The sequence below is a fragment of the Lethenteron reissneri genome, chromosome 64 (assembly GCF_015708825.2).
Source record: "Lethenteron reissneri isolate LAM-NWPU_2019-01 chromosome 64, ASM1570882v1, whole genome shotgun sequence".
Lineage (NCBI taxonomy): Eukaryota > Metazoa > Chordata > Hyperoartia > Petromyzontiformes > Petromyzontidae > Lethenteron > Lethenteron reissneri.
This window is the reverse complement of record NC_083842.1, coordinates 12,867,157-12,881,460: the sequence shown is the minus strand read 5'-3', so window position 1 is coordinate 12,881,460 and position 14,304 is coordinate 12,867,157. Positions and strand designations below refer to the sequence as shown.

General features: G+C 57.0%; 1 protein-coding gene across 3 annotated transcripts in view; it reads left to right on the top strand.

Moving 5' to 3' along the window:
• LOC133359255 (receptor-type tyrosine-protein phosphatase S-like) overlaps nt 1–14,304 on the top strand; it is a 228,283-nt gene that overhangs the window by 190,034 nt on the left and 23,945 nt on the right. For all 3 annotated transcript variants that reach the window (XM_061577733.1, XM_061577734.1, XM_061577732.1), the window contains exons 16-18: nt 1,588–1,748; nt 4,567–4,578; nt 12,917–13,158. In XM_061577733.1, coding sequence (XP_061433717.1) covers nt 1,588–1,748; nt 4,567–4,578; nt 12,917–13,158 — 415 coding nt within the window. The remainder of the gene's footprint in view (nt 1–1,587; nt 1,749–4,566; nt 4,579–12,916; nt 13,159–14,304) is intronic.

The following is a 14,304-nucleotide window of genomic DNA, read 5'->3' as shown; positions in this document are numbered from 1 at the left end:
GGGTCCTCCGATTTTCCCCTCCACATTTTAGAATGAACGTCACGCGTTTAGACTGTTTTGCTGCTTCAATAGAGTTCCACTTACGACTATAAGCCCCATTTTTGTTGATGGGACAGTGTCGCTTCTGAAAAACACAGCTCCGCTGGGTCTTTACCTGGTCAAATAAAAAATTAACCCGTAAAAACAAAGTGTTTCACTCTAAATCCTTCATATGCGTGGCGGCTAGAGTCCTCTCGTCCTCTGGCTTGAGATGGCCGCCACCTATGGGTCAGATGATTGCATTGCACCATTAAACAATTGGTAATCAAATATAAAAAAATTTACCTAAAAAGTGTACAATTTTTGGAAAAAACATTTTCACGAACATTAATCGTCACGCACAACGAGTCTGTGTGCAAAATGTCAGCTCGATTGGATCACGGGAAGTGGGTTAAAAAAACGACCGAAAGATTTGCACGGTCGTAAGCGCGCGCAAGCAAGCAAGTGAACTTAATATAAAGGATTTAAAAATAGTTGCGTTTAGCAGGACCCCGCGAGCGGGAGGTGGGGGAAGGGGGTTTTCGTCTGGCGAGAAAAAAAACTACTTTTTGATCGTTTGGGAACCGCAAGCGAAGAGTGAACGGCGCGTTGGCGGGGAACCGATCTTCGGGATTCTTCCAGGCCGTGCCGAGTTGCCGGCGACTCGGCTGACGACTTCGGCGGCTGCTGCTGCTGACGGCACAGAACATATTGGGGCTTTCATTTAATTTTTCTGATGCTTCGGTGTATGCCGAATGAAAACGGGACGTGTGCTATTTGACCCGTGAGGAATTACGTTTGTCGTTTTTTAAATGTCAAAATCCTCTCCTCCTCCTCCTCTCCTTTTATTAAAGCGTCTCTCGCGTTAATTCCCGCTTGGGCACCTGCGCCCCGGGTGATTTCGTGGCGGACCAGGGTTGGGGGTCGCTCCTCTCGGTCACGTGGCCCCCAAACCCCCCCCCCCCCCCCCATTAAAACATCGCGGCGCCGTGACGGGCGACTTCTCCGAGGTAGCTCCATCACGTCTGCTTCTGCGGTCCGCTGTCGAACACAAAAACGCCGTTTCGTTGAGAGACCCGGAGCGGATTTTTCGTCACGTGGTGGTGGTGGTCTCCTCCCCTGAGGTCGACTCGGCCTCAAATGAGTACCTGGTACGGTGTGTAGTAAACATCGCCACTTGGGGAGACAAATGCGGCCGGGCGTGGTGCTGGCCACCCTCCCCTCGTGTACCGTGCCGGCCTTCGTAGGTGCTGCTCGCTAACAGCACTTGCCCCTACAGTCTGTTAAGGCTATATGGGTGATCTTTGTCTTTGCGTGTGTGTGTACGTGTGTGTGCGCGCGTGTGTGTGTACGTGTGTACGTGTGTGTGCGCGCGCGTGTGTGCGCGCGTGTGTGTGTACGTGTGTACGTGTGTGTGCGCGCGCGCGTGTGTGTGCACGTGTGTGTGCGCGCGTGTGTGTGCGCGCGTGTGTGTGTACGTGTGTGTGTACGTGTGTACGTGTGTGTGTGTGTGTGCGCGTGTGTGTGTACATGTGTGTGTACGTGTGTGTGTGTGTGCGCGTGCCACAGCGCATGTGGGCGGTGAGCGGCTACTCAGAGCCCGTGGTGTCCCCCGAGCCGGAGCCGCTGCCCATCTCGGAGGAGGAGGAGGGGCTGCTGTGGGTGGTGGGGCCCGTGCTGGCCGTCATCTTCATCATCTGCGTCGTCATCGCCATCCTCCTCTACAAGAGGTGGCGGGCGGGCGGGCGGGCGGGCGGGCACACTCATCGTCGTCATCATCATCGCCTTCATCGTCATGATCATCGTCGTCATGATCATTGTTGTCGTCGTCATCATCATCGTCGTGATCACGATCGTCGTCATCATCATCATCGCCGTCATTGTCTTGATCATTGTCGTCGTCATCATCATCGTCGTGATCATGATCGTCGTCATCATCATCATCATCGCCGTCATCGACTTGATCGTCGTCGTCATCATCATCGCCGTCATCGTCTTGATCATTGTCGTCGTCATCATCATCGTCGTGATCATGATCGTCGTCATCATCATCATCGCCGTCATTGTCATGATCATCGTCATCATGATCATTGTCGTCGTGATCATGATAGTCATCATCATCATCATCATCGCCTTCATCGTCATGATCATCGTCGTCATGATCATTGTCGTCGTCGTCATCATCATCGTCGTGATCATGATAGTCGTCATCATCATCATCGCCGTCATCGTCTTGATCATTGTCGTCATCATCATCGCCACCACCATTGTCGTCATCATCGTCGCCACCACCACTCATCATCGTCATCATCGCCGTCATTATCGTGGTCATCTTCGTCGTCATCACCATTGTCATCATCGCCATCACGCACGAGCACACACCAAATATACATACACACGCACACTCGCACGCTCACTCGCACGCACGCACGCACGTACGTGCAGACAAAGATTAACATTCCCCCGTATAGCCTTCGCGGACAGTTGGGGCAAGTGCTGTTAGCGAGCACTAATGAAAGGCTGGCACGGCACACGAGGGGGTGGGTGGCCAGCACCACGCCCGGCCGCCTTTGTCTCCCCAGTGGCGACGTTTACACACACCGCACCAGGCACTCATTTGAGGCTGAGTCGACCTAGGCGAAGGGCCCAAGACCGGTTGAAGAATCGCCACCGTTATTCGCCGTCAGCGGGAATCGAACTCGGGTCGCCGGGTGCGTAGCGCTAACCGCCGCGCCGCCGCTCCCCGCTAAAGATAAAGGCAAAGATCCCACCCAATATAGCCTTCAACAGACTGTTAGGGCATGTAGAGTCAAGGAGCACACACACAAGATAATATATTCACGTCTATTTATACACACAGTCAATACATGAACACACGCAGAGGCGCGCACACACACACACTCAGAGATGTGTCCGCGTGTTAATATAATATTTTCACGTATTAACACAAACACGGTTTAGATATTAACACACATGAAGGCGTGCACACACACTCACACACAGCGGTGTGTTTTCTGCGTGAGTGTTTGTAATTTCAATTTTTTGTCACGTGGTTTAGTGGTAAACAATTGGAGGTGCAGGGGTTACCAGCCCCCTCGCACCCGACCTTAACGTGCACCTGGCCTGGCACAAGCGCCGTGGTGACGTCACCGCCACTTTAGTGTTGAATGGCGGTTGCTGTTGTTGTCGCTAATGTAACACGTGAACATGTTGACACGCGCACGCAGAGAACACATGAACACACGCCGAGTTGCGCGAATGGTTAAGGTACTAACGCAGTGTGCGCGGTTTTTTTCTGCGGGTTTCGAGTCACGGCAGAATCAGCGCGTGAGTAGCGGTGTATCGTCATCGTCGTCATCATCGTCGTCATCATCGTCGTCATCATTGTCATCATCATCGTGGTCATCGTCATCGTCATCATCGTCGTCATCGTTGTCGTCATCATCGTCATCATCGTCGTCATCATCGTCGTCATCATCATCGTCATCATCGTCATCATCATTGTCGTCATCGTCATCATCATCGTCGTCATCATCGTCGTCATCGTCGTCATCATCGTCGTCATCATCGTCGTCATCATCATCGTCGTCATCGTCATCATCATTGTCGTCATCGTCGTCATCATCGTCGTCATCATCGTCGTCATCGTCGTCATCATCGTCGTCATCGTCGTCATCGTCGTCATCATCATCATCGTCGTCATCGTCATCATCATTGTCGTCATCGTCGTCATCATCGTCGTCATCATCGTCGTCATCATCGTCGTCATCATCGTCGTCATCATCATCGTTGCGATGCCTCCTTCGTTTTTTGTTGTTGTGTGGATCGGGGGCCGTTACGTCGCCACGCGATGCCTGGTGGGTGGTTACCTGTTGCTCGGACCCGCCAGCATTGTGAGACTGTCCATTCTTCGCTCCGCACCTCCGTCATCGGCCGCCGTCATCGGGAGAAGAGACGGATCGCGCGCGTCGGGAGCGGAGAATTCTGTCGCTCTAAAAGCCGCCATCGATCTCCGATGATCTCCGCTCTCCCTTTTGTTTTTGTCTCCCCTTCGCCTCCCTCCCTCCCTCGCTCCCTCCCTCCTACCACCTCCATCACCTCCTCCTCCCTCACCTCCATCTCCCTCCCACCACCACCTCCTCCTGCTCCTCATCCTCCATCTCCCTCATCCTCCATCTCCCCTCCCTCCCACCACCTCCATCACCTCCTCCCGCACCACCATCTCCCTCCATCTCCATCTCCCTCCCACCATCACCTCCTCATCCTCCACCTCCCGCACCTCCATCTCCCTCCCACCACCACCTCCTCCTGCTCCTCATCCATCTCCCCTCCCTCCCACCACCATCTCCACCACCTCCTCCTGCATCTCCCTCCCTCTATCTCCCTCCCACCACCACCTCCTCATCCTCCACTTCCAAACCCTCCCTCCCTCCCACCACCACCTCCTCATCCTCCACTTCCCAACCCTCCCTCCCCGTACGACGACGATGGCTCCCGATGGCTCCCGTGGTCGTCGCCGCCGTCACCGCCGCCGCGTGCCCGTGACAGCAAGCCGGACAGGTGGGCACTTTCGCTCAATCGATGCGTCACAATCATCGAAACCTCCCTCCCATCTCCCCCCCCCCCCCGCTCCCCCGCTCGAGAGGAACATTCTTAAAGGGACGGGGGCGGGCGGGGGGGGGGGTGTCCTTCCGTAATTACCCTTCGCTGTTGATCAACGCCTCCCTTCCTCCGCGGATGATGGGTGGTGGAGGCTGTGGGATGGTGGGGGGGTTGTGGGGGAGGTTCAGTGGCCACGGCCTTCAGCGATGTGCTGCGTCGTCGACTGTGTCGGTTTGTGTTGTCGCGCGTGAAGCCCTTCCACCACCACCATCACCACAGATGTGGACTACCTCGCCTGGCACGCGGGAGGTCGTGGGTTCGATCACAACCCTGACGCCTGCTGTACATTTGGAGTGTCTCTCTCTCTCTCTCTCCCCGCGGTCGCGTGAGTTTTTCTCGAGGTCCCCCGGTTTTTATCCTTTCCACATTTAGAATCGCTTCGAGATGATTTGGCTCCTGCTGTACATTTCCACGTGATGATGACGACGGTGATGATAAGCCCACTTCGTTGAGCAATCGTTTGTGATCGCCAGGTCGCTCGTGAAAAAGAACTCTAATAACTCAGTGGGACATTACCTGCTAAAATAAAAAAAAATGGTTTAGTTTTTAAACAGTCTTAGTTTAGTATGTCCAGCAAAATTTGCTCACTTCAGTTGGCGGGCGACGATCGAAGTGAGGACCTTGACCCTCAAGGGAACGGCGCTACCCCCGTGGTCACCACCCCCAACGCACCTACACCAAGCCATGATCGGTGGACCAAACGAATCACACTTTTGACGCCGGCGTACGGCAGCAGCAGCAGCAGCAGCAGCGAGGGAGCGGTTCAGGCGCGATCGCCGTCGCGAGAGAGGACGCGCGTGTTTGGCACAACGCTCCGTCGCCGGCTCGCAAGCGACGAATGAAAAATCAACGCCACGTGTGAACCCACGTGGTTAACAAACACCGGTGAAGGGTTAGCGTGAAGCAGAGGTCGCAAACGGGTTTTGATTCCTTACCCGTACCCGTACCCGGCCGCACCAGGGTCGCAATCGGGTACCCGTACCCTACCCGATACCCGGCTACCCGTACCTGGCTGGGTATCGGGTAGGGTACGGGTACGAGTACCCGATTGCGACTTCTGGGATGAAGCCATGTTGCAGGCGCGGGTGGGTTGATTCTAGGAACTTGAATTGTGAGAAGAGACAAGACGTTGGGAAATGAGTGACAAACGGTGACTCACCAGTGACTCACGGCCTACCCATACCCGTACCCGGCCGCACCAGGGTCGCAAACGGCTACCCGGCCGGGTACGAGTAGCCGGGTATCGGGTAGGGTACGGGTATCGGGTACCCGATTGCGACCTCTGCCGTTAAGCGCATCGCGGCCGTAACCTCGTGGCGATTCAATCTACACGTCTGCTCCTCAGCGACATCGCTTAACAGATTAGCTTGTTGCGTCGGCTGCGTTCCTCGGGCTTACCTGGTCCTCGGCGTAGGAATGTGGAATTTCCCCCCTCCCCCCCCCCTTTACCGGTTCAGGACCCCCACTGAGCTGTGTAGCTCTTTTTCAGACGCGACCTAGCCACCGAAGTGGGCTTATTATCATCGCGTGGAAATGTGTAGCAGCAAATGACTGTAAAAGCGTGATGTTGATTATAAATGTGGAGGGGAAAAACCGGAGGACCACGGGGAGAACACGCAGATTCCCAACTGTACAGCAGCAGGCGTCAAGGTAGGGATCGAACCCGCGACCTCCTGCATACCAGGCGAGGTAGTTAACATCTCCTAGCCACCGTGATGATGATGAGAGAGAGAGACACGCAGACTCCCAACTATACAGCAGCAGGCGTCAGGGTAGGGATCGAACCCGCGACCTCCTGCATACCAGGCGAGGTAGTTAACATCTCCTAGCCACTGCAAACCAATTAGGTTTGTAACATTTCACCCCACCCGCGCCCCCCCCCCCCTCCACCCACCCACACCCCTCCGATTTGACGAATTTTTTCACAATTGTTCGTCACGTTTCAATTCAAGAATTTAAAAAAATGTTTATCACCATTTCCCGTCTTTTCTCAATCTGCCTCGGCTTCTCTGGCGCGCCAGCTGTAGACACCCCGTTAGTCTAAACGCCGCGGCCGTTAGCAATGTGTTGGTTTTTTCGGCACGCGTAATTTATTTAGCGCTCCGCGCGATCGATTTTTAACCGACGGCTCGTCGCGTCCTCCTGCCGTCGGCGGAGGAGGAGGAGGATCGGTACCACACGAACTCTCCTTTCTCTGCTGAAGCCCCGGACAGAGGTCGCAAACGGGTTTTAATTCCTTACCCGTACCCGTACCCGGCTGTACCCGTACCCTACCCGTATCCGGCCGGGTACGGGTAGGGTACGGGTATCGGGTACCTGATTGCGACCTCTGGGATGAAGCCATGTTGCAGGCGCGGGTGGGTTGATTCTAGGAACTTGAATTGTGAGAAGAGACAAGACTTTGGGAAATGAGTGACAAACAGTTACTCCCCAGTGACTCACGGTCTACCCGTACCCGGCCGCACCAGGGTCGCAAACGGGTACCCGTACCCGGCCGGTTACGGGTAGCCGGGTATCGGGTAGGGTACGGGTATCGGGTACCCGGTTGCGACCTCTGAGCCCCGGGCACCGCACCGCATCGCGGTGACCGCCTTTAGAGGGATCTCTGTTCCTTACTGGGAAGCCGCTGTAGCGAGGCGCTTTTAAATCATCGAGATTGGAAACTAATTTCTTCAGAACCACCCCACGCACCTCGGATTCGTGCGGTCGGCTACGTACAGTGTGAAAGAAGTTCAACCATACGTGCCTATATAGACTCGCATAGAGACCCATAGACTCGCACAGAGACCCATAGACTCACACAGAAGAGACCCATAGACTCGCATCGAGACCCATAGACACACAGCAGAGACCCATAGACTCGCATCGAGACCCATAGACTCACACAGAAGAGACCCATAGACTCGCACAGAGACCCATAGACTCACACAGAAGAGACCCATCGTTCCTTGTCCTTCCCCCTCGCGCACCTCCGATTGGCAGTGGTGGCGGTGGTGGCAGTGTCGGTAGTGGTGGCGGTGGCGGTAGCGGTGGCGGTAGCGATGGTGGTGGCAGTGGTGGCGGTCGTGGCAGTGATGGTGGTGGTGATGGCGTTAGTGATGGTGGCGGTTGTGGTGGCGGTCGTGGCGGTCGTGGTGGTGGCAGTGGCGGTGGTGGCGGTGGTGGCGGCGGTGACAGCGCCGTGAAGGACGTCGCCGCTCTCCCCCCCCCCCCTCTCGCGTCTCCCCCCCCCCCGCCGCCGCTACGGCTCCCCAGCGGGCCGTGGCGTGGCGCTCGTTAGGAAGACGGTGATCACGCGCCGCCGTTAGCCAGAGCTGATGGTTATGCAAATGTGCGTGCTGCCACGCGTGAGCTACCACCGCCACCCTCATCCTCACCACTAACACCACCACCCTCCTCCTCACCACCACCGCCACCCTCCTCACTACCACCACCCTCCTCACTACCACCACCACCCTCCTCACCACCACCACCACCCTCCTCACCACCACCACCCTCCTCACCACCACCACCCTCCTCCTCACCACTAACACCACCACCCTCCTCCTCACCACCACCGCAACCCTCCTCACTACCACCACCCTCCTCACCACCACCGCCACCCTCCTCACCACCACCACCCTCCTCACCACCACCGCCACCCTCCTCACCACCACCACCCTCCTCACCACCACCACCACCCTCCTCACTACCACCACCCTCCTCACCACCACCACCACCCTCCTCACTACCACCACCCTCCTCACCACCACCACCACCCTCCTCACTACCACCACCCTCCTCACCACCACCACCACCCTCCTCACTACCACCACCCTCCTCACCACCACCGCCACCCTCCTCACCACCACCGCCACCCTCCTCACTACCACCACCCTCCTCACCACCACCACCCTCCTCACCACCACCACCACCCTCCTCACCACCACCACCCTCCTCACCACCACCCTCCTCACCACCACCGCCACCCTCCTCACCACCACCGCCACCCTCCTCACCACCACCACCCTCCTCACCACCACCACCACCCTCCTCACCACCACCACCCTCCTCACCACCACCACCCTCCTCCTCACCACCACCACCACCCTCCTCCTCACCACCACCACCACCCTCCTCACCACCACCACCACCCTCCTCCTCACCACCACCACCACCCTCCTCACCACCACCACCACCCTCCTCACCACCACCACCCTCCTCGTCACCACCACCGCCACCCTCCTCACCACCACCACCACCCTCCTCACCACCACCACCCTCCTCCTCACCACCACCACCACCCTCCTCACCACCACCACCACCCTCCTCCTCACCACCACCACCACCCTCCTCACCACCACCACCACCCTCCTCACCACCACCACCCTCCTCCTCACTGCCACCACCACCCTCCTCACCACCACCACCCTCCTCCTCACCACCACCACCACCCTCCTCACCACCACCACCACCACCCTCCTCACCACCACCACCACCCTCCTCGTCACCACCACCGCCACCCTCCTCACCACCACCACCACCCTCCTCACCACCACCACCCTCCTCCTCACCACCACCACCACCCTCCTCACCACCACCACCACCACCCTCCTCACCACCACCACCACCCTCCTCGTCACCACCACCGCCACCCTCCTCACCACCACCACCACCCTCCTCACCACCACCACCCTCCTCGTCACCACCACCACCACCCTCCTCACCACCACCACCACCCTCCTCACCACCACCACCCTCCTCCTCACTGCCACCACCACCCTCCTCACCACCACCACCACCCTCCTCCTCACCACCACCACCACCCTCCTCACCACCACCACCACCCTCCTCACCACCACCACCACCCTCCTCCTCACCACCACCGCCACCCTCCTCACCACCACCACCACCCTCCTCACCACCACCACCCTCCTCCTCACCACCACCACCACCCTCCTCCTCACTGCCACCACCACCCTCCTCACCACCACCCTCCTCACCACCACCACCACCCTCCTCCTCCTCCTCACCACCACCACCCTCCTCACCACCACCACCACCACCCTCCTCACTACCACCACCACCCTCCTCACCACCACCACCCTCCTCACCACCACCACCCTCCTCACCACCACCACCACCCTACTCACTACCACCACCACCCTCCTCACCACCACCACCCTCCTCACCACCACCACCACCATCCTCACCACCACCCTCCTCACCACCACCACCACCCTCCTCCTCCTCACCACCACCACCCTCCTCACCACCACCACCCTCCTCACCACCACCACCCTCCTCCCCGCTGCCGCTGCCAGCGCCACGGGTGCCGTTACGCGGTGGCGAGCGGCGCGCTGATTTGTGCGGTTGTGGTTTGTGACCACGGAGTGGAGTTTGTGGTCTGTGAGGCTGTTGTTACTGCTCGTGCGTGCGCTGTGTACTCAACGGGGTAGGTAGCGAGCAGGGGAGCGGTGGCGCAGCGGTTAGGGCGCTGCGCTACGTGCGTGCGTGCGCTGTGTACTCAACGGGGTAGGTAGCGAGCAGGGGAGCGGTGGCGCAGCGGTTAGGGCGCTGCGCTACGCGCGTGCGCTGTGTACTCAACGGGGTAGGTAGCGAGCAGGGGAGCGGTGGCGCAGCGGTTAGGGCGCTGCGCTACGCGCGTGCGCTGTGTACTCAACGGGGTAGGTAGCGAGCAGGGGAGCGGTGGTGCTGCGGTTAGGGCGCTGCGCTACGCGCGTGCGCTGTGTACTCAACGGGGTAGGTAGCGAGCAGGGGAGCGGTGGCGCTGCGGTTAGGGCGCTGCACTACGTGCGTGCGCTGTGTACTCAACGGGGTAGGTAGCGAGCAGGGGAGCGGTGGCGCTGCGGTTAGGGCGCTGCACTACGTGCGTGCGCTGTGTACTCAACGGGGTAGGTAGCAAGCAGGGGAGCGGTGGCGCTGCGGTTAGGGCGCTGCGCTACGAACCCGGCAGGGAGCCGAGTTTGATTCCCGCTCACGGCCACCGACACCGCCGACGATTATCTGAACCGCTACTGGGCCTTCCCTAGGTCGACTCGGCCTCAAATGAGTACCTGGTGCGGTGTTTGTAAACGACAAAGGCGTCCGGGCGTGGTGCTGGCCACCCCACCCCCTCGTGAGCTGTTCCGGCCTTCAACTGCACTTGCCCCAACAGTCTGCTTACAGGCTATAGGGGGGATCTTTGTCTTTGTGCGTGCTCGTCCTGTTGCACTCAAAGGCAGAGGCGGCGTTGGCGGGGAGCGGTGGAGCAGCGGTTGTTAGCGGGAGCGGTTTGACAAATTCCTCACGCATCTTTAAACTAAATTAAACTTACTAGGTAAGGCCCACTGAGCTACATCGCTATTTTTCAGAAGCGACCTCTGGCTATCACAAAGCATAGCCCAAGGAAGTGGCTTACCACCATCAAACCCACGACCTCCTGTATACCAGGCGAGGTAGTTAACATCTCCTAGCCACCGTGATGATGATGATGACAGAGAGAGAGACACGCAAACTCCACATATACAGCAGCAGGCATTGTCAGGGTTAGGATCGAAGCCACGACCTCCTGTATACCAGGCGAGGTAGTTGACATCTCCTAGCCACTGTGATGATGATGAGAGAGAGAAAGACACGCAAACTCCAAATATACAGCAGGTATTGTCAGGGTTAGGATCGAAGCCACGACCTCCTGTATACCAGGCGAGGTAGTTGACATCTCCTGGCCAACGTGATGATGATGAGAGAGAGACACGCAAACTCCAAATATGCAGCAGGCATTGTCAGGGTTAGGATCGAAGCCACGACCTCCTGTATACCAGGCGAGGTAGTTAACATCTCCTAAGCACTGTGATGATGATGATGAGAGAGAGAGAGACACGCAAACTCCAAATATACAGCAGGCATTGTCAGGGTTAGGATCGAACCCACGACCTCCTGTACACCAGGCGAGGTAGTCAACATCGCCTAGGCACCGCACAGCCCTCAATTCGGGGGTGCTCTTGATTGGCGGAAGGGCCTCCTTCTCCACAGGCGCGGTAACAATTGGCTGCGTCCTCTCTAAAAGTGCCTGAAAACGTCAACGTCTCAAACCCGTGGAAGGAGTTCAACCCCAACCGCCGCAGCCGGTCCACAGCGAATAACCATTTCTCGAAAAGCAACAACAACAACATCATCAACAACAAACTGAACTAATCCAGGGCCAGCCGTTTCCCCCAAACCACCCACGCACCCCCTCCTCCTCCTCTCACTCTCTTGCTCACTCTCTTTTCTTTTTTACGATCAAAGGAAACAAGAAGATGATCGGTGTAGTCGGCACTTTGCTTCGTTCATCATTTCGTTTTTAAATCTTTTATATTAAGTTCGCTTGCTTGCTTGCTTGCGACCGTGCAAAGACAGACTCGTTGTGCGTAACAATTAATTTTCGTGAACATTTTTTTCCAAAATTTTATACTGTTTAGCGAAAAAAAAAATTTAATTACCAATTGCTTAATGCTGGCAGACAATCATCTGACCCATAGGTGGCAGCCATCTCAAGCCAGAGGACGAGAGGACTCTAGCCGCCACGCATATAAAGGATTTAGAGTGAAAAACTTTGTTTTTACGGGTTAATTTTTTAAGTTTTCTCTTCGAGTAGTCCCCATGCAGTGTTCTCGCTAACGGCCGTTTTAATTGCCCCACTCGCTTAGAGCGGAACACCTTCACGCGACGCAGCCTCTATGTATCTCTATGGATCTGTATGTCTTTCTACGGATCTCTATGTGTCTCTGTGGGTTTCTATGGGTCTCTAAGCCACTTCGTTGAGCTGTCATTTGTGATAAGCCAGGGTCGCTTCTGGAATAAGAGCTGCGTAGATCAGTGGGGCCTTATCTGGTAAAATAAAAATGTTTCATTTAGTCAATGGGTATATATGTATCTGTATGGGTATCTATGTATCTTTAATTGTCTTTGTGTGTGGCCTACCCATACCCGGGTACGGGTAGGCCGTGAGTCACTGGTGAGTAACCGTTTGTCACTCATTTCCCAACGTCTTGTCTCTTCTCACAATTCAAGTTCCTAGAATCAACCCACCCGCGCCTGCAACATGGCTTCATCCCAGAGGTCGCCTACCCGATACCCGTCCGGGTACGGGTAGCCGGGTATCGGGTAGGGTACGGGTATAGGGTACGGGTAGCCGGGTATCGGGTAGGGTACGGGTATCGGGTACCCGATTGCAACCTCTGCTCTGCACCACCCCCCCTCCCCACCCCCCCAGGAAGCGCAGTGACTCGGACCCCACCAAGCCCATCCTGCTGGGAGACGCGCGGCCGGCAGGCCGTGGATCCTCCGGCGGGGGTGGCGCCGGCGCCGGGCCCGGCGGGACGGCGGCGCCGGCGGGCGGCGGCGGCGCCGGCGGCGGTGCCGGTGCCGCCGAGGTGTTCGGGAAGGAGAACGCGGCCGCCTCTCAGCAGCCGACGGACCCCGTGGAGCTGAGACGCATCAACTTCCAGACGCCAGGTGCAGTTGCCGATGATGATGTCCCAGTAGCACAAGCAGCTACGCGTGTAGCTACGGGCCCCGCACTTTATAGGGCCCCCGCGCGAAATGCTTTCAAGCTTTCAATTCCGGTCCGGTGATTCTGTACTTGCTCTATTGCGAAAGTACTATACCGCCTTCAACTTTTACGAACGACTGGGTGTTTGAGGTTAGCGATTTGTCGTATAGACTCACACAGCAGAGGCTCATAGACTCACACAGCAGAGACCTATAGACTCACACAGCAGAGACCCATAGACACACACAGCAGAGACCCATTGACTCACACGGCAGAGACCCATAGACTCACACAACAGAGACCTATAGACTCACACAGCAGAGACCCATAGACACACACAGCAGAGACCCATAGACTCACACGGCAGAGACCCATAGACTCACACAGCAGAGACCCATAGACTCACACGGCAGAGACCCATAGACTCACACGGCAGAGACCCATAGACTCACACAGCAGAGACCCATAGACACACACAGCAGAGACCCATAGACTCACACACAGACACCCATAGACTCACACACAGACACCCATAGACTCACACAGCAGAGACCCATAGACTCACACACAGACCCATAGACTCACACAACAGAGACCCACAGTTTGTTGTCCTGCCCCCCGGCACCTGCCATTAGCACGGCTGGCTCTGTGTGCACTCACGTGCAGAGGTGGCGGCCTTCGTGAGTGACAGCTGCGCTCGCTGGCTCCGGCTCTCTTCACGACGCCATAGACTCACACAGAGACCCATCGACTCACACAGAGACCCATCGACTCACACAGAGACCCATCGACTCACACAGAGACCCATCGACTCACACAGAGACCCATAGACTCACACAGAGACCCATCGACTCACACAGAGACCCATCGACTCACACAGAGACCCATAGACTCACACAGAAGATACCCATAGACTCGCACAGAGACCCATAGACTCGCACAGAGACGCATAGTCACACACAGAGACCCACAGACTCACACACAGACCCATAGACTTACACAGCAGAGACCCATAGACTCACACACAGACCCATAGACCCACACAGCAGAGACCCATAGACTCACACGGCAGAGACCCACAGTTTGTTGTCCTGCCCCCCGGCACCTGC